At 44.3% G+C, this 20,733-nt stretch overlaps 1 protein-coding gene across 1 annotated transcript in view; it reads left to right on the top strand.

Annotated features, from left to right (window-relative positions):
* The window catches only part of fbxw4 (F-box and WD repeat domain containing 4), a 93,190-nt gene that overhangs the window by 45,667 nt on the left and 26,790 nt on the right, over positions 1–20,733 (top strand). Inside the window, exon 6 of the mRNA XM_033034167.1 lies at positions 16,294–16,359. Within this exon, the coding sequence (XP_032890058.1) occupies positions 16,294–16,359 (66 nt within the window). The remainder of the gene's footprint in view (positions 1–16,293; positions 16,360–20,733) is intronic.

Genomic DNA, 20,733 nt, shown 5'->3' with positions numbered 1-20,733 from the left:
CTCATCCAGCTGCCTAGAGTGCGTGACACCATCATGTAGTAACTTCTGGTCTCGGTGGAGTGCCCAGGGAAATAACTGAATTCAAGATGCAAACTGGTTTAAACATTTCTACTAAATTGCCACAGTAAATAATATCTTAATATCTAACAAGGTCAGAAATATTGTGTCTTTTATGAGCTAATTTCACAGGCATGAAGTAATCATTAAGTTTGTTCACCGCTATGTCTGAAATATCTAAGAGTGATCACATGAGCAGTGACCTTTGATACATATTTGACACTCTGTTTGAAAGGGTTAACTGACCAATGATGACTCTTCCTCCTCCTCCTCCTCCGATATTACGTTACGGTAGAACCGGTGGTGTCTACAGACACAGGCGGCTAATGGAGAGAGGAAGTCCATTTCCTCTAACCCACTGCCTGGGGCGCTTGACGGATTGCCCTCAAGATTTATAGGAGTGATGGAACCTCTGTGCCCTGACACCTTGTTTCCATTTAGAAAGACATATACCAAGGATAGGAAGCAATTAGGGAGGCATGAGGGGAAGAGAGAGGCATCTCTGATGTTCCGCGGTGTATTACAGTGCAGTAGCTCACAGCACAGGCTCTAACTGGGTTACTGACTCAAAGCTAGCGCCGACAGGTGATAGTTCAAATGCATAATCTCATGTGCTGCTTAGTGTGTGCTGGTTTGTACGTGTTTGGAGTGTGATTTTTGTTTTCCTTTCTCATTATGGTTTTCCTCTTTTTGTGTGTGTGTGTGTGTGTGTGGGTGGCTCTCGCTCTCTCTCTGTCTCACTCTTTTTCTCCCTATCTCTCTCTCTCTGTCTGTCTGTCACTGTCTCTCTGTCTGTCATTGTCACTGTCTCTGTCTGTCACTCTGCTCTGTCTGTCTCTGGGTCTATCCCTGTCTCTGTGTCTCTCTTTCCCTTGGGTTTACTTACATAGAAAATAGGTGCAGGAGGAGGCTATTTGGCCCTTCAAGCTAGCACCGCCATTCATTGTGATCGTGGCTGATCATCCACAATCAGTAACCCGTGCCTGCCTTTTCCCCGTACCCCTTGATTCGGCTAGCCTTAAGAGCTCTATCTAATTCTCTTTTAAATTCATCCGGTGTATTGGCCTCCACTGCCTTCTGTGGCAGAGAAATCCACAACTCTCTGGGCTAATTTATTTTTTATTTTTTTACTCATCTCAGTTTTAAATGGCCTCCCCTTTGTTCTGGACTCCCCCAACATTGAGAACATTTTTCCTGCATCTAGCTTGTCCATTCCTTTTATAATTTTATATGTGCCCAAATCAAACTCTTATCAAGTACTATTTTCCTCTCTGAACAATTCAAATGGGAGTGAGGGGTGGAGGGGGGGGGGGGGTGTCATCATTTTACAAAGAGATGCAGAGGATGCACACTATAATTTGAACTGTCCACATTTTCCGATATGCTTAGGGTTTGGAGGGGGGGGGAGCCCTGAATGGTGACAGGGATCTCATGGCTGATGACAGGGATCTCTGAATGGTGACAGGGATCTCATATGTGAGCTGATCCTGGAGAAGGGATAGGGGGGGGGGGAACATGGTGCTCAAGTACCTGAGTAGATTATTGTAGAACATTGGAGAGACTGCTCTAGAGAATTTGGAGGCACAAAAGATTGCAGTTACTGGAATCTATTACAAAAGGAGAGATGTCGGAGCAACTCAGCAGGTCAGGCAGAGCCAGTGAAGGGAATTGGAGATGATCTTTCGGGTTAAGACTAGACTGGTCGTATCCACTCTTTCAACCTCCTGCTTTAAATGTTCCGGACATCCATTAAGGATTGTAAGCTCGCCCACCTCCAGGCCCTGGAACTACTCTGGGTCCCTTCTGCTTGCCCCCCCTGTCTATTCCCTCCACAGGTGCTGCCTGACCCACTGAGTTCCTCCAGTGCTTTTGTTTTTGTGCTCAAGATTGTGGAATCTGCAGTCTCTTGAGTAGAGTACCTGGAGGTAACATGCAGTTTGGAATTCAATTGAGGATTTTAGAGAGTTTTATACAACGAATCGCATGCTAGATTCTAATTGAGAGTGTCAGGATTGAGGGGTCTCCATGTAAAACTGCAACTCGAGCCTCTGACTCAATTTATATTGGTACTTGATGTAAACAATTGATTATTACTGGAGCATTAAATCGAGCAAAGTAGAGCTGTTGTCTATTCAGCGGGGGGGCTTGATATGTGGTACTGTAATTACACACAAAAAAAAAGACAAAATTGTGGAGAATGAGTGTCCCCGCGGTGCTCCCCTCATCTACTCTCCCTGCGTCACTGAGTAACGCGCTGGAACATATCAAAGGGGCAGAGTACCCTCATGGGCCATTGTGGTAACTGCCTTGTGTTTTCATCTCGGCGGACAGGAGAGATTGGTATCGAGTGTTACTTGTAATGTAACCAGTTAAAGAGCAATTCGGGGCTGGGAATGTTGCCCTCAGCTGACTTTGTTATGAGGGTCTGCCTTTTAGGCACTTGATGTGTCCTCACCCATAAAGTTTAAAAGGCAGAGAGGCTACAGTATCAGTTAGAATTGAGCCCTCAGGACCAGGTGAGGTTTTTTTGAAGATTCTCCTGATTTGAATGCAGGTATTTGTGATTGCTTTTGTATTTTTGAAGAATCCAAACATTTCTATCTTCAAGAAATGGATCAGATTATGCAATGAACCTATTTATACTATCTCCTTTAGTGACCTTCGCTGAGAGCAAATTACGTAACTTGGTTACTTTAACAAAGGTATCCACATATAGTGGTCCTCGTGTTTAAAGTGTTATGTTAAAATTCTCTTCTTCATATTTTAAATCTGTCAGAATGAGTTGTTTCCCCAGACCATAACCTCTTCCATCACTAAAATACTCCGAAGTTGGACACAAAAAAGCTGGAGTAACTCAGCGAGTCAGGCTGCATCCCTGGAGAAAAGGAATAGGTGACGTCACCTATTCCTATGCTCCAGAGATGCTGCCTGATCTGCTGAGTTACTCCAGCATTTTGTGTCCAACTTCAGAGTAAACCAGCACCTGCAGTTCCTTACTACACTAAAATACTCCAATCTTTTTTATGCATCACTGATTTTGTTTGACCTCTTCTGCCTTAGTTAATCTCTTCATCTCTTTTTCCTTAGAACACAACTGTTGAACAGAACTTTTGACCATCTACCCATTATCTCTTTATACAGACAGGGTCAAATTTAGTCCAATACCATTTCTATGAAACCTCTTGAAGTCTTTTATAACATTAAAGCTGCTATGTAAATGCAAGTTGTTGTCAGTCTTTTGAAGATGAAAAGGATAGTCAGTACCATATAGTGATAGTGGCATTTAAGAGGCTTTTAGATAGGCACGTGGATATGCAGGGAATGGAGAGATATGGATCAATTGCAGGCAGAAGAGTTTAGTTTAACTTGGCATCATGTTCGGAATGGACATTGTGGGCAGAAGGGCCCATTCCTATGCTATACCGTTCTGTATTTTCTAGATTGGAAAATTCATTTTGATAGTATAGTTTATCCCTCAGCGTATCAAAAATCAAAACTAAGACGGCCTGCGGGGGGGGAAACTTGAAAGCCGCCAAGTTCGACCCCAAAGAATGGAGAGTTGAGGAGGAGGGATCCGCTGGCGATGATGGATTCAAGGAGTGTTACCGGGGTATTGCCTCTAGTGCCTTCAAGGTCGGCTGCAGGAGGTACCCCTGGGACACCAAGGCAGTCGGGCAAGGAGAGGGACATCATTTCATGGGACAAGCCCGTCGAGGGCAACAGAGGAGGCCCTCCAGCGGCCTGGTGCTTACCTGGATCGGGAGCCACTCCAGTGCATCGAGCAGGTGGACCATACGTTAGACTTTTACAAATGGCGCCAAAATATGGCGACTCGTGTGAGCTGAGCAAAAACAATTTAACTGTTCAGTACATACGTGACAATAAAGCACCGTTGAGCCATTGATTTGAAGGCTGAGAGAGGTGATTGGGTTGGCAATGTGGCAGAGACAATCAGAAAGGAATATTTCAAAACATCCAGGTTTTGTGGGATTAATGTTAGTGTTTGTGAGTGTGGTGGTGCCAGCACGTGGGAATATCCAGCCTCCATTTGTTTCTGACCTACCTGTGATGCAGATACACCCATTGCCAAATGATCAAGATGGCTGAAGCTGCTCCTCTCTTCAAATCTCCCATTTTGTTCTGTATTCTTTTTCATCCCTTGCCAGACCTCTTCTTCAGCCCCAGCCCACACAAAGAGTCTGGGGAGAGAGACACATTCTATTGATGGTAGTTTATAGCAAAGCTAGTGTCTGTAATGAGCGATTTTGGCAAAGACTGCAAAAGCAGATTGCATTGTAAAACGGGATCGGGTTACAGTTTGTGAGTATGATTGGTCGATTAAAGTCTAACAGGACATTCACCTGCACCACCTGCTGATCACTGTCTTGTTTCTGTGCTGTTGCTGCAGGTTTGACTTCTGTTGAGATCCTCTTCATAGGGGTAGCATTGTTCAGTGAGTGTGGTGCACCTCCACTCCTACGGCGGCAGCTTCAACAAAATCAGCAGCTTCCTACCAGTTAACTGGTTCAGTCCAGCACCATGCACTGCAGGGTTTATGCTAATTTATTCCACACCCACGTGGAACTTGAACACGTTTTGTATGGAGTGGTGCAGAATGCAGCGTAGATAGTGTGTGATAATGCAGCACAATACAGATAGGAGCAGCGTGTTACATACAAGGTCCAGGGTACATGCAGTTCCTGGTTGGTGTCGGCAGGACTTTGGGATACATTGCATGTACAGGATAATTGAAATACAATCGCAATATGCTATACAAACAAAGAGCATAAGGAAATTATTTCATATAAGAAGTGTAGGATGCATTTTACAAAGGAGATGTGCAGGAAACGATTATCTACACAGAGGGTGGTGGGTGCCTGGAATGCACTGCCGGGGGGAATAGATGGAATAGATATGATAGTGGTGTTTAAGACCCTTTTCATTGGCACGTGGATATGCAAGGAATGGAGGAATATAGATCACGTGCAGGCAGAGGAGATTATTTTAACTTGGCATCATGTTCGGCACGGGTATTGTGGGCTGAATGGCCTGTTCCTGTGCTGTACTATTCAGGCAACTGAACCATTCTATCAACAATGCGAGGGAGGTCCTGAGCTACTATCTACCTCATTAAAGACCCTTGGTCTATCTCTAATCTCACCTTAGTGGACTTTATCTTGCACTAAACATTATCGCCATTATCATGTATCTGTACACTGTGGATGACTCAATTGTAATCACGTACAGTCCTTCCGCTGACTGGTTAGCATGTAACAAAAGCTTTTTACTGTACCTCGGTACACATGACACTAAACAAAACTATGTTCTAAATTCACGATAATGCATGAAACATATAATGTTGGTAGCACTCAAAAAGACCATAAGATGCATATCTAGAAGCATAGGATACATATTATAAACTTTTGAAGTGAGCGTAATTGGTGACAAGTTAGATCTGACAGGAACAATAATTGTTTAATGGGCTGCAGAATATTTATTAGAATTATTTCAGCCCAATTGGGAACTATTTCATCAGTGTGTATTCCTCAGTCCCATTTCCAGCACCTCAATTGGCTGGAATTGTTCTCGTCTGCCTTCATTGGTCTCGTGTTGTTCTCGGTCATTGGTCACCAGAAAATTGTAGCTAATCTAAATGTGAGCGATTGCATTTCTCATCAGCAAATAAAATATTGCAGTGTCTACGTGTGAACTTCACCCTTCTTGCGCAAGTGCCGTTCATTGTTGAGTACTTCTTCTTCCTTGATTTCTGCTTGATGGTCTTCTTGCGTATGGCGTGCACAGCCTAAAGTTGTAGATCAAGGGTAGACATCCAGGACAGCATCAGTTACTGGGTGGATGGCTTTGATGCCTCTAGGGAAAAGCCTCAGTGGGCAGTCATTCACGATGTGTGGGATGGTCTGGTCTGGATGTCCGCAGTCGCAAGCAGGGCTGTCTTGTCATCCCTCACTTATGCAGGTGATGGGCTGTTCTCGCATGGAGGGTGCGGATTCTGTTCAGGTTAGCCATTGCTTGCGATGGAGGTCAAAACTCGGTGGTTTCACTGTGGGGTCTGTGATGACCTCTCCGTTGTTGGTGTTGGCATCTTTCCAGGCTCCACGCCACTCAGTCTTGGAGCCAAAGTCTTCCAGGGAGACTGAGGATTTGCGGAAGACCAGAGGATTTGCGGGACTTCAGGCTCATGTTGGGCAGATTGTTCAAGTCAGCATGGATGGAAAGGTCAGGGTTAGCCTCGATGGTGCACCAATATTTCAACATCCTCTCCCTTCTGCGTATGCTGGGAGGGGCGATATGAGAGAGGACAGAGTGCCACTGCATAATTGTTGACTTAAGCCTCCCTGTAATGACCCACATTGCAGAGTTAAGGATAGTGTCAAGTCGTTTGATATGGCAGCTATTAGCCCAAGCTGTTGAGCAAATCTCAGCTGTTGAGTATAATGTATACCCCCTAGAGTCACGTGTCCTGCCTCCATGCTACCCACTTTTCCCCACCCAGAAGTACAGGCAGAGAACTTTAACAGTCATCACTCATCCTGGGGCTACTCAACCAACAATGTGAATGGGGAATTACTGGATATGTGGGCATCCAACAATGATCGCTACCTCCATGATGCCAAGCAACCAGGCACATTCCACTCAAGCAGATGGGGGAGAGACTACAACATTGAAAACCGATGTTGGCCACCCCCTCCATGCGCATGCAAGATCCTTTCGCACTTCCCTCCCAGTCAACATAGACCTGCTCCACATCGGTGTACAAATCACTGTGATCTCATCCAAGCCTCTCCCACGCTGGAACATCAGGAAAGCAGGTTGGACAGGTTTCATACAAGAAGTTGAGGAAAAGATCATAAGTCTTGAACCTGTCCCCAAGAACTACAAATCCTTCTGCACGATCCTGGAGGCTGCAGCAAAGAAGTACGTCCCTAGAGGCTTCCGCAAAAACTTCACTCGTTGCTTGCTCCCTGAATCAGAAGACCTCTTGAAGCAGTACAAGGCCACAGGCGACCCAGATACTGCCACAGAGCTGCTAGATTCCCTGGATGCAGCAAGACGTCAGCACTGGCAAGAGACTGTAGATGACTTGAACTTCACGCACTCCAGCAGGAAGGCTTGGACTCTGCTTTATCATCTTGGTTCAGCTGCTCCTGCCCGGTACAACTCCCCCAAGGTATGGCTGCGCAGTGATATACATATTGGACTTGTTTCAATCTAGATGTTGTGTTGCACTGGGCCTTGGCCCCTTTGTCGCATAGAGTCATGGAGAATGGAAATAGGTCCTTCGGCCCAACTTGCCCATGCCGACTAAGATGCGCCATCTAGGTATGTTCCACCTGCCCACGTTTGGCCTGTATCCTTCTAAACCTTTCCTATCCATGTACCTGTCTAAATGTCTCATAGATGTAGTTATAGTACCTGCCTCAACTATCTCCTCTCAGCTCGTTCCATATACCTACCATGCTCTGCGTGAAAATCTATTGACTTTCTTTACGATGACAAGCCAGGAACGAGGATATTGGCTGCCAGTTGCACTCGCCTGCCGACATTTGATTTCATCAAAGTCAACATAACCCAGTGTTAGGACGTTGATACTCTCGCACCCAATTGACTTGGTGGGCGAAAGGAATTTCTCCTCTATATCTTCTCAGTTGTTTGGTACGTAGATGCGGGAGGAAGTAGAATGCGAGAGAGAGAGAGAGAAGGAGAGTGGGAAAGGATGAGTGGGATAAGGGGGGGGATGGGTTCAGAGGAACGGAGAATCTTTGATTGAAGAGAATCCGTTAACTTAGAAACGGCGGCCAGGGTTTGGTGCGAACAATGTTGGTACTGTGGCAGATGCTGTCCCGCTAGGAATGGCTTTGTGTTTGTGTGACCTCTGGCAATAATTCCATGCCTCTGAGGTACCTCAAATAATGATGTCAAATGATTAGGTTACCGAAAATGTGAACAGTGGCAATAGGACGTGACATGTTCTAATGATTGCTGGACACACTGGCAGGTCCGCCTTACCTGTGCTGATATAACCTTTGCCACTATAATATCGCTGGTTGACAAAGTGCCTACTTACACACACAAAAAACTCTTTCCCTTCTTCAAAAGCTGACTTAATTGCGTTTTTTAAACTTTTTTCTTTCGCCTCTCCGTGCGGGGATCAGTGGGCTATAAATAATTTGAGTAATCGAGAGTAATAGGGTTGAGGGGGAGGAGAGGAGGGGAGGTTTGGCGAGGGGGGGGGCAGGGGGAAGGTTGAACTTTTCCTCTTTTGTATCCTGTGTCAGCGAGGGTCAAAGGTCAGGAGGCTTGCATATTCTATTAGGTCGAGTCCTAATCATTGGAACAAATGAGTTTACCCAACAGTGATTAAAGTGCCAGGGAAGTTCGGCAAGGCTGAATGTGTTTGATGAGCTCTCTGGTGAACGATGTGACAGCCCCCTGAGCCTGTCCTCGCCAAATTGCTGTCGCTCTATGAAGATACTTGAAAATAAAATAAAGTGAGTGAATTGAGATCACTTGCGCGACCTGCATGTTCCCCAGTGATACAAGAAACACATTAATGCGGCAGTTCTCCATGCATGTTCTAATTATGCAATCTGTTGATCTTGTCAGGCGGTTGATGCAACAAACCCCACCTGATCATCCACTGAATGTTGATTGCACCTGTCGCTCCCCTGAAACGAGCAGCCTCTAAAATCCAAGGGATAGTGAGCGATAATTTATCACTTACCACCATTGAAGGGGAACCTCGATGAAACTTACCGAATAGTGAAAAGCCTGGATGGAGTGGATGTGGAGAGGGTGTTTCCACTAGTGGGAATGTCTAGGACCAGAGGCCATAGCCACAGAATAAAAGGATGTAACTTTAGATAGGAAATGAGGAGGAATTTCTTTAGTCAGGAGATGGCGAATCAATCGAATTGATTGCCACAGGCGGCTGTGGAGGCCAAGTCAATGGATATTTTTAAGGCGAAGATTGACAGATTCTTGATTAGTCTGGGGTTATGGAAGGCAGTAGAATAGGGTGGAGAGGGAAAGATAGATCAGCCATGATTGAATGGCAGAGTAGACTTGATGGGCCGAATGGCCTAATTCTGCTCCTATAACTTATGAACCTATCACTTGCCTTCTACCACGGTTCAGACACAGTGACAGGTGCTGAATGTAGGGCTGGCACATAAAACATAGAGCACCTTCCACCCTACCAGCCGTCACATACAACAGATAATCATCCGACATTTTCGCCACCTCCAACGGGATCCCACCACTGGTCACATCTTCCCATCTCCTCCCCTTTCGGCATTCCGCAGAGACCGCTCCCTCCGTAACTCCATGGTCAATTCGTCCTTTCCCACACAAACCACCCCCTCCCCTGGTACTTTCCCTTGCAACGGCAGGAAATGCTACGCTCGTCGCTTTACCTCCCCCCGTCGACTCCATCCAAGGACCCAAGCAGTGTTTCCAGGTGAGGCAGAGGTTCACCTTCACCTCCTTCAACCTCATCTATTGCATCCGCTGTTCTAGGTGTCAACTGCTCTACATCGGTGAGACCAAGCGCAGGCTTGGCGATCGCTTCACCCAACACCTCCGCACAGTTCGCAATAACCAACCCGATCTCCCGGTGGCTCAGTACCTCAACTCCATTCCCTTCCATTCTGAATCCAACCTTTCTGTCCTGGGCCTCCTCCATGGCCAGAGTGAGTCCCACTGTAAACTCAATGAGCAGCACCTCATATTTCGCTTGGATAGTTTACACCCCAGCGGTATGAACATTGACTTCTCCAATTTCAGGTAGTCCTTACGTTCTCCCTCCTTCCCCTTCCCAGCTCTCCCACAGCCTACCGGCTCCGCCTCTTCCTTTCTTCTTCCCGCCCACCCCCCACCCCCCACCCCCACATCAGTCTGAAGAAGGGTCTCGACCCGAAACGTCACCTATTCCTTCGCTCCGTAGATGCAGTCTCACCTGCTGAGTTTCTCCAGCATTTTTGTATACAGTAGAAAGATAGCATCATTCACAACCTCTGTACATACAAGGGTGGTTTCACCATCAGTAAAGTACTTTTGAAGTGCAATTATTATCAAATTGAGCCATCAATGTATTCATAGTATGCTCCCACCACCGCCAAAGCAACGATCACCAGATGATCTGTAGATAAACACAAAATGCTGAAGTAACTCAGCATCCAAGGGATCTGCAGGAGGCACTAACTCAAGATGCCAGGTAATATCATCAAAGACCCACACCACCATGGCAAATCTCTCATCTCACTCCTACTGTCAGGAGGAGGGTACAGGAGTCTGAAAACTCTGACCATCAGGTTCAAGAACAGCTTCTTCTCAACAACCATCAGGCTCAGCAGATGTCTGAATAAGGGTCCAGGCCTGAAATGTCACCTATCCATTTTCTCCAGAGATGCTGTCTGACCCATTGAGTTACTCCAGCATTTTGCATCTATCTTTGGTATAAACCAGCATCTGCAGTTCTTTTTTATTACCAGATGATCTGTGTTTCAGTTGTTGGTTAGGAGATAACTAATAGCGAGGACACCAGCGAGATTTCCTTCTCTTCCTTAAATGGTTTTTTTAAGGGATTTCACCTTCATTTAAAGGGTGGATTAACTTGTTTTATGCTCTAAGAAGAGGATAGACTCTTCGATAGACTCTCTGATCTGCAACTAATGGGCAATTGTCATTTGAAAGCCTGATTGGTTCTATTTCCAATACGTTCTCCATCATTTTAAATCTGTGTCGAACATGATGCAAAGCAGATGAGATTAGTTGAGCTTAGTATCGTGTTCAGCACAGACATTTAGGGCCGAAGGGCTGTATTTTTTATGTTCTATTTCTATCTCTGCACGCTGGCCTTTGATACATCTACTAATGGTTCTATCCATTCATCCCATCTTAATCAGTGCTGAGTATACTGCAGCTACATTTGCTGAATTATATAGAATTAATTGGGTAAGCAAGATGTGAGGAAATATGGTTAGGTAATGTTAGGTCTATCATGAGTATTGACCTCCCCACCATCCACAGGAAGCACTGCCTCACAAAGGCAGGTAATATCATCAAAGACCCACGCCGCCCTGACATAGAAACATAGGAATTAGGTGCAGGAGTAGGCCATTCGGCCCTTCGAGCCTGCACCGCCATTCAATATGATCATGGCTGATCATCCAACTCGGTATCCTGTACCTGCCTTCTCTCCATACCCCCTGATCTCTTTAGCCACAAGGGCCACATCTAACTCCCTCTTAAATATAGCCAATGAACTGGCCTCAACTACCTTCTGTGGCAGAGAATTCCAGAGATTCACCACTCTCTGTGTGAAAAATGTTTTTCTCATCTCGGTCCTAAAAAAATGTTTTTCTCATCTCGGAAAAAACGTTCAAACTCCGTACAGCCAGCACCCGTAGTCAGGATCGAACCAAGATGACAACGCTCTCATCTTGCTACTACCATTGGAAAGAAGATACAGGAGTCTGAAAACTGTGACCAGCAGGTTTCTTCTTCTCAACAGCCATCAGACTCTTCAGCCACACTGCAAATGGACCACGATGGACTTTGTACAGGTTGCACTACATAACTTTGGCTTGCAATATTATGGTCTGGTTTCCACTGTCCATGTTAAATTGGCTGAAGATGGAGAAATTCCGTTGAACATTGCATCAAATTTCTGCTTTCCCACGCCGTCTGAGGTCAGGATCTCCACTTAGTGGCATGATTTATGCCAGATCCACTTTCCCCAATAACCACCTAGTGTTGAAATTAATTCTGTATACATTAACTGCCTGTTGGTCGTCTTGTGATCTGGCTCTTAAAGTCTGACTGTGAGCTGTGGTTAAATTACACTGAGCTTATGGAATGCCCGCCTCGCAATATTTGTGAAAGATCCTGAGTGGCAGCCCATCGACCCACCACTTCTTATGGGTGGCTACAAAAATCTTTAACTGTAAATTGTGGAAAATACTATTCATACAGTCAGGGGCGAGATATTTTTTGTGTGCTTTTTCCTTTGGACTGTAAAATTGAATCTGACTGTTACTGAAGTATTTCAAAAACTGGATAAGTAGGACAACTGACAGTCTCTGTGAAATACTAGCATTATCTATTTGTGGTCGAACAGAAATGTTGAGTCTAACGCTTCATAATTGCCCAAGAAGCCATCACCCTGTGAATAGGCAGGAGCTTTGTGGGATAATAATAATGATTTGTGAAGCAATAATAATTTGTATTTATACAGCAACTCTAATGTTGAGATTCATTCTCTTAATAGAATGCAAGGGTGAGTATTTTACAATTGCGTGCTTGGGCACAAGACTGATGAATGAGCTGGAATTGATGCAAAGTACAATAAGCTCTCCTGAGTCTTGGATGAGTTCATGTTTGAGGAAGTTGGAGGATTGGAATCGGAGGGATTAATGTAAAAAGTGATAGAATTCAGCCCTTTACCTCTTGCACCATTTATTAAGATATTTTATCTTGGCATAATTCACCTACACCATATTCCTTAATTTCATTAATATTTAAAAATCTATCATCTCTCTTTTGAATGTACTCGACAGTCGGGCATCCATAGCCCTTGTGAGTAGAGATAGTTCCAAAGCTTTGCCACCTTCGTGTGAAGAAATGTCTTCACTCCTCAGCCCCCCCCCCCTTAAATTGACTCACTCCCCAGCTTCTACCCAAGGAATGGTATAATCTCAGATCTGTTCAAAATATTCTAGGTACAATTTCACCTGGAGCTTCTATAATTGGAACAAGACGTATCTCCTCATTGTTGCAAAAAAAAAAGGCTCTCGCATCATTTGCCTTCCTAATTGCTTGCTGTACCTGCTGTTAACTGTAAGTGAATGATTCGCGTACAATGACACCAGGTTGCTCTGAACAGTAGCACCTTTCAATTTCTTATCATTGAAAATGAGCTGTGAAAAATACTCTTGCTTTCGTTTTTATGGACTAAAATCTTATCCTAATAGATGACCTTGCATTTTCCCGAACTACATTTGCTATGTCCGTGCCCATTCATTATCATGTCTATATCACCCTGAAGGCTAATCCTTCTCACAGCTCCCATTATCTCAGAGAGGTTTGAGAGTAATTACCATACCATGTCCATACACACATTTTTCCATTGATGGCCTCCATGTGAAGCTCGTATTGACCTCAGCAAGATCTCAAGCCATGTGCAGTCTGTCTCTTTGCACAATCACTAATATTGTAAGGACACATCGTGCTGGAGGACCCAGCAGGTCAGGCAATATCTCTGGAGAACATGGACATGTGACGTTTTGGGTCGAGGCGCTTCTTCAGGCTGTATTCTAAAATCAGGATTATAACAGCTCATCACGCTGGTTCTTGGATGGGCCAACCTGACGGCCCTGACCTGTGTAAGGGATCCAAGGTGTGCTCAGGAATTTTGTCCTGGGTCAGGAATTCAAGGTCCTGGGTCACTGCCACAACTTCTCATGGGTAGTTACAGTCATGTTGCCAGCTACCTATATCGTTGTGAAGATGAAGAAGGATAATGATTGCCGGTCATAGTTGGCATGTTTGATTATATTACTTCAATACCACGGCTGTGGTGGAGTCAGATGTTAAAGGTTCAAACATAAGGCAATGGCAAAAATCACCATTGACTTGAGATGACTACATATTCAGCAACTGTGGATGGGGAAAAGAGAGCTACGGGTGTGTTTTTTGGTAGTGACAAAGTTTGCAAAGACTTGTAAAGGGGGTAATGGAACCCGTTGTGCTGACATAAGACAGGTAGATGGTCAACAGTGGGAATGAAGTCTGGGTGAAAAAACAAGTCCCTGAAATCCTTGCACTTGATGAAGTAGTGGGTAGAAAGGGAAGAGGCAGGAGAGGAAGAGATTTTAAGAAATAGTAATGGATAAAAGAAACCAAGAATATCCTTATTCTAAGGTAGAGAAGTGGGCCATGGATTGGGCAGAGGAGATTGACGTCTGATATTACTTGACGTGGTCTAAACAGTCAAGTCTAACCTTCACCATCTTAGGCTATCCCTTGGGTTGCAGGACGACTGGCTCTGTGCATTCTGAATTGGCTGATGTGAGACCTGCAGACGACGATGCCACAGTGAGGTGGGACTTGCTTGGCAGGTGCGGGTAGGTAGTGTGGGAGCTGGTGCGGGGCAGCTACCTGCTCCAGACCAAGGGACCCGGCGTTATCCACGCCGTCCTGAATGCTGCCCCATTCTGAGCAGTCGTGCGTTGAATAAACTTTGACTCTGTGCTGTTTTTTGAACTTACGTAGCGAGTAAACCTTGCTCTAAATATTAATTTGATGCAATTAGACAAAGAGTGACCCCCTACAAATAAACAGCAACACAATGAGTATTGTATCTTAAATGCTGAGTGACAGTGTGCAGTTACAGTGAACTGTAATACTTTTGAAACTAATACAATTCGATAAAGCAACCCTAAATAAACAGACTCCACACATTGATGCTGTGAATCGCCTGAATACAGAGTAAATCTGTAAACCTACACAGAATCCGTAAACTTGCAAAGAAAATCTGTTAACCTGCTACATAACCTTTGTTGTACGATATACAAATCGCACCCTTTTCACTAGTCTATTTTAAAAGCAATTCACGTATTTCAGGTGCTGTTTCATGAGTCACTAATTCTGCCTCCATGTGGTGAATTGTTCTATTTGCCAATCAGCAAAGGCAACTAATAAAATGAGCCAGGGATATCTCTGTCCAGTTATCAAAGGGAGGTTTATTTTCATTGATCAAAAATTGTAAAGAAGTTTGAACATTTTGGCCCTTTAGTGCTAAAATAAGTTTCTGAGATGCCTTAGTGCCTTTGTCTGGGGCTTGAGGTGAGGATTGCAGCAAAACCCTGGCTATGAAAGGTTGGGTTGGGGAGGGCTCAGTGTTGGTGGTCTGCTGGCCAATTTTAGTGCGGCAGTTTTTGTATGAATGGAAACTAAAAGCTATTAGTGTGTACGTGAGTGTGATGGTCCCCCAGGGGTAGTGAAAGGGGCTAGGTGGTGGGAACACAGCAGGTAGTGGCAGGAACAGGGGAGGGGGTCTTTCAGGTGATCCACAGCCTGTGTGGGATTGTGCAAACTGCTCCACCCCTGTATTGTGTTGTGTAATAAATGATTCAGGCCTGCTCAAGAGCAGTGTACCAACTGGAGAAAGGCTAATTCCAATCTCTTCCCCCCCTCCGAGCCCCTTCGTCACACCTCCCCTGCTCTTAACCATGTATCCAACACTTGATTAGTGTTAACCCATTCCTTGATAGAACCTACATGCATGATTTGTGTCGACCCATTCCCGGTTTATTTTGAGCCGGAAGGAACTGTAGATGCTGGTTTACAATGAAGATAGACACAAAATGCTGGAGTAACTCAGTGGGACAGGCAGCATCTCTGGATACCCATTCCTTCTATCCAGAGATGCTGCCTGTCCCGCCAAGTTACTCCAACATTTTGTGTCTATCTCGGTTTGTTTTTTTACCTATTGCATTAGAGCTCGGATAATACAATACTTGCCAAAGTGGAGCTCTTTTCATACAGAAATGATGGATAATGATGGATGATCCACTGCTACTACCCCTTCTCCCTGTCCCTCGATCTCTGGTGGGTCCGAGGGCAAGGGTGACGAATAAAGCTGGCTGGTGCCTTTGCAAGGTCCAAAATTGATCTTGAGATGTACAGAGCAAGGGATATGGGAAAAAAACAGGAAAGGGGTACTGATTTTAGATGATCAGCCATGATCATATTGAATGGCGGGTGCTGGCTCGAAGGGCTGAATGTCGTACTCTGCACCTATTTTTCTATGTTTCTATATTACTAGAGCAGTAGTCTGAGGTGGTGGGTGGGAGGTCAGGACCGTTCTCGAGTTGGTGATAGGATGGTGCAGTTGCCTAATAACAGCTGGGAAGTAAGATTCTTGAACCTGAAGGTGTGCATTTGTGCACTTCAGTACCTCTTGCCCGATGGGAGAGGGGAGAAGAGGGAGTGACCGTGGTGAGACTCAAATTTGTTGTCCCCATGTCTCTTTTCTGTCTCGTATATATACTTTTGCACAATGGCCCCTGACACAAAATGTTATTGGGGTAAAGTGAGGATTACACACATCCATTCCAAATCGAGGGCTCTAATAGAATACAGGAATAGGAAAATATATAAGTTATTTTGATGCACCTTTTTGTTTGGTAAGTGCTTGTACTTTCTCTTTTCTAGCTCTGTTTTGACCGGGACTGCTTGCTGTGGCCATGCCTCTCCCTTACGGATATGGGACCTTCAAAGGTAAGGGAACCGACCCTATGAATCTCACAGTCTGTTTCCTTGTGTTGTTACTGGAGCCCTCCTTTTTTCAGAGGGTGGAAAGAACCTGCATTTGTTCAGCACCCTTCACAACCTTCAGTCGTTCTAATGTGTTCTACAACCAGTCAGATACTTTTAATGCACGATCGGCATGATGAGGAAACACAGTGGCCAGCTAACGCACAAGGGGAAACTGCCGCAAACAGCAATGGGATGACAGTCAGGTTACCTGTTACTAGGGTCCAGACCCTAAACGTCACCTATTCATGTTCTCCAGTGATGCTGCCTGACCCGCTGTTACTCCAGCACCTTGTGTCCTTTAGTTGTAAACCAGCATCTGGTGTTCCTTATTTCTACACCTGTTATTAGAGTTGTTTGAGATACAAATATTGCTTGCAACTCGTGGGAGAACTCTGTTGCTGCTCTTTAGAAAGCTCCATGGATCTTTAATGTTCACTTGGAGGTGAGGGGATCCCTTAGTTTAATACCTCATCTGAAAGAGCAACTCAGACAGTGCAGCATTCCTCCATTTTTGCCAGATATTCTGCCCAGAAACAGACCCTTAGAACCAACACATCGATGCCAAGCATCCAGAACCCATCTATACCAAGCCTCTTTGTCCAACACTTGGCCTTCGATCCTTTTTGCCTTGATGATTCCAGTGCTCAACAAATGCTTCTTAACAGTTGTGAGAGTGCCTTCCTCCACCACCCCTTTAGGCAGTGCATTCCAAATTCCATAATCCCTCTGGGTGAAAGAAAATATTTCTCGCCTTCTCGCTAATCCTCCTATCCTTACCTTAATCCTGTGCCTTTGTATTTCCAGCATCCCTGCTCTTTATGTCCCTCATAATTTGTATATATAGAACATGGACTATACAACGCAAGAATATACTCTTTAGCCCACAGTATCTATAATCTATAATCAGATTACCAACCCCCCACTTGCCTCCTCTACTCCACAGAACACAAACCCAGCCTGACCAATGTCTCCTATAAAGAAAAATCCATCCTTATACTGCAATCGTATACTTCCTATAGTGTTCCAGCCACAGTATTCTCCACCTGTACCCTAGCCAATATTTCATAAAGTAGTAGCATATCTTCCTTCTCCTATAGTCTGTGCTCCAGTTAATGGAGGTGAGTATTCTGTAATGGGAATACTCATTTTGAGTATCCCCCACCTTATCTGTCGGTGCTGCCGCCTTCCGTGGTCCTTGGACTTGTACACCTAGATCCTTCTGTTCCTCAGTTCTCCCTCAGGATCTACCAGTCATTGTGTGAAATATTATGTCCTCCCTTGCACTTATCAGGATTAAATTCCATCTGCTCTTCTTATCAACTGATCAATAGCATGTTATCACCTGAGACAACCCTCCTTACTAACAACACCATTGATTTTCCATGTTGTCTACAAACTTGCGAATCATACCTCCCAAATTTTCATCGACATCAGTGTATGTTACAAACAGGAAACATCACAACACCGATCCTATGCTACACCACTGGACGCAGGCTTCCAATCCACTATCGCTCCTATTACCGTGGCAATTAAATTTGGCTGCAACTTGCCAACTTGTCCTGGAAGGGGATTTGAACCATCAACTTTATGACTCGGAAACTAGAATGCAACCCACTTAGGGCGGCACAGTGGTTGAGTGGCCGCCTTACAGCGCCAGAGACCCGGTCTCGATCCTGATTATGGGTGCTGTCCGTACAGAGTTTGTACATTCTCCTTGTGACCATGTGGGTTTTCTCCGGGTGCTCCCATTGCCTCCCGCACTTCAAAGATGTACAGGTTTGTAGGTTAATTGGCTTCTATGAGTTGTCCCTAGTGTGTAGGATAGTGCTAGTGGATGGGATGATCGCTGGTCGGCGTGGACTCGGTGGTCTGAAAGGCCTGTTGCCACGTAGTTTCTTTAATGTGTAAAGTCACTTAGCCACAGTTTAAAAACCCTGAGGAAGAGACTAATTCAGTGTTTTGTATTAAGGTGATGGGGAAGAATGAGCAGAAAGGGTGTTGATTAACCTTGGACATCAACACAATGAGGAAGATGAGCATGCAGGGTGTTGTAGGGAGGAGAGGGATTGGCGACCTGTAACCATTCCTGTGACAACCACCTCTATATCAGGTGTAGGTAGTAATATTATGAAGCTGTACACTTGAGGGGTCAGTAAACAATGCCAGTGATTTTAAATGTGAAGGAAATTTATAGGCCTGTTTTCATTGCAGTGGAGTGATAGCTCAGTGCAGCTGGGGAGCCCGAATCTGCCCGAGTAACAAAGCTGTATTAGTCAGGATTAGCAACACGGATAGACAGGGTTTGAGTTTATCTAGTGAAGAGGCAAGCACAGGCAATTGAAGGAGATTAGTCTTGTCTAGTAGTTTAATTTCTCTTTTAACTGGCAATCGCTCTTCATTTGACTGGCAGCTTGTGCAAGTGGTTTAGTGTCGAGCCTGCTGAGAAGGGCAAGAAGTAACAGATCTATTTGTAATAGACAGGTGTCACGTTTAGGTGTTGAGTGAGGCTGTTCAAAGGCTCTGACAGATGATGTGGCCTTTTTTCTCTTTCTTTGGTTTGGCTTTCTGTGTTCTCCCACTATCTATCCATAAATTGCGTGCATTTCCTTTCCTTTTCACACCTTTAATTTTTTTGTAATGCTTTTTGGTTCTAAGTCTCAATAATGTTTTTATTTTCTCACGTTTCCGAGTCTAGCAATTTGTCTTTATATTTGTCACTCTTTTTCTGATTTGCTTTATATTTCGCTCTTTATTCATTCATTCTTTCTTCATGGCTTTTCAATGATTCAACCTGGTAAAATCATACAGCAGACCTCACCACGGCAGGACACAAAAGAGTCGTCACGTTTCTGCACCGACAAAGTCACTAAATGTTCATCCAACATAGAACATTCTTTCTCTTGCATTCTCTGTTCCTATTTGTTTGCTGGCCTCACATTTAACTGTTAAATGAAAGATAGACACAAAATGCTGGAGTAACTCAGCGGGACAGGCAGCATCTCTGGAGAGAAGGAATGGGTGACGTTTCGGGTCGAGACCCTTCTTCAGATTCGATCTGCCATTTTTCACAACAGTTCGATCTGCCATATATACCTCCTTTGTCAGGTATTTAGTTCCTGCTGATGGTGGGATATTGCTCTGTAAAATTTGTTTAATGTGCTTTTTGCAACGGTGGACTCACATTTAAAACTAAACATTTTATTAGCTGAAAAATTATAATTGGGCATCCTGAAAGGGGTCTATAAGGAGCTGCAGAAATCCATATAAAGGCTGAATTGTAAGTCTTCTCTCTTTTACTGTATTCAGCAGGTCAGTGAGAAACATTTAAACGGGTAGATAGGATAGGTTTAGACGGATATGGGACAAATGCAGGCAGGTGGGACTAGTGTAGATGGGACATGTTGGTTGCGCTGAGCAAGTTTGGTCGAAGGGCCTGTTTCCATGCTATATGGCTGTAATTGGGTGGGTGCTATTTTTCTTTCAAAGAATCAACAATAGTTCAGTCAGTCCCTTGAATCTTTCCCATCCTTCACTACTATAATACTTTGCTTCAATTCCACTTTCCCACTTAATCCCCATATTCTTTGATTTCCCCAATTTGACTACCTGCCTCTCTGGATTGGAGAAAGCCAAACACTCACAGCACTCTGAGTGAATAAATATTTCCCCATCTCCGTCTTAAGTGGCTGACTATCCTGAGACTATGCCTCTTGTTCTAAACTTGCCATCAAGAGAAATAGCTAGTCAAAATATACCCTTTTTATGCCTCTAAGAATTTGTTTACTTTTCATTAACATCACTCATTCCTCTAATGTCAGGAAAGTACTTTAAGGAAACATTCAAGGCTGTGCTTAGTTCATTCATATGGTCTGACCATGGTGGCTTATCAATAACAAAACGAGTTTGAAGTGAGCAAGTCCGTCACCAGCTATTTCTGTATCGTAAATGTATGCACTGTGCCTACTGTGACATGCCAATATTATTGTCAACCTATATATACCACCCTTGTATACTAGTTTAGTTTATTGTCACGTGTACCGAGGTACAGTGAAAAGCTTTTTTTTGCTTTCTACCCAGTTTGTTGTGTGCTAACATATGGGTTACACCCCAGACTTGGGTATTGAAAGAAAAGAATAATTATCAATAATTTTTATATGGTGGAAACTACAATTGATCTGGATAAATAATTGTGGACTAAATAGGAATATCAAGTGCTTTTTGTATATGTATTAATACATCTCTGGGATTTAGTTCAAGTCTGAAATCAAATCAAGTGATTCAGGTGGTTTATATACGGAAGTGAATTCAAAAGTTTGTGGTCTAATCAAAATGTTT

This window comes from Amblyraja radiata, chromosome 15 (genome assembly GCF_010909765.2).
Source record: "Amblyraja radiata isolate CabotCenter1 chromosome 15, sAmbRad1.1.pri, whole genome shotgun sequence".
NCBI classification, from domain to species: domain Eukaryota; kingdom Metazoa; phylum Chordata; class Chondrichthyes; order Rajiformes; family Rajidae; genus Amblyraja; species Amblyraja radiata.
The sequence above is the reverse complement of the archived record's forward strand: the minus strand, read 5'-3'. Positions and strand labels throughout refer to the sequence as shown.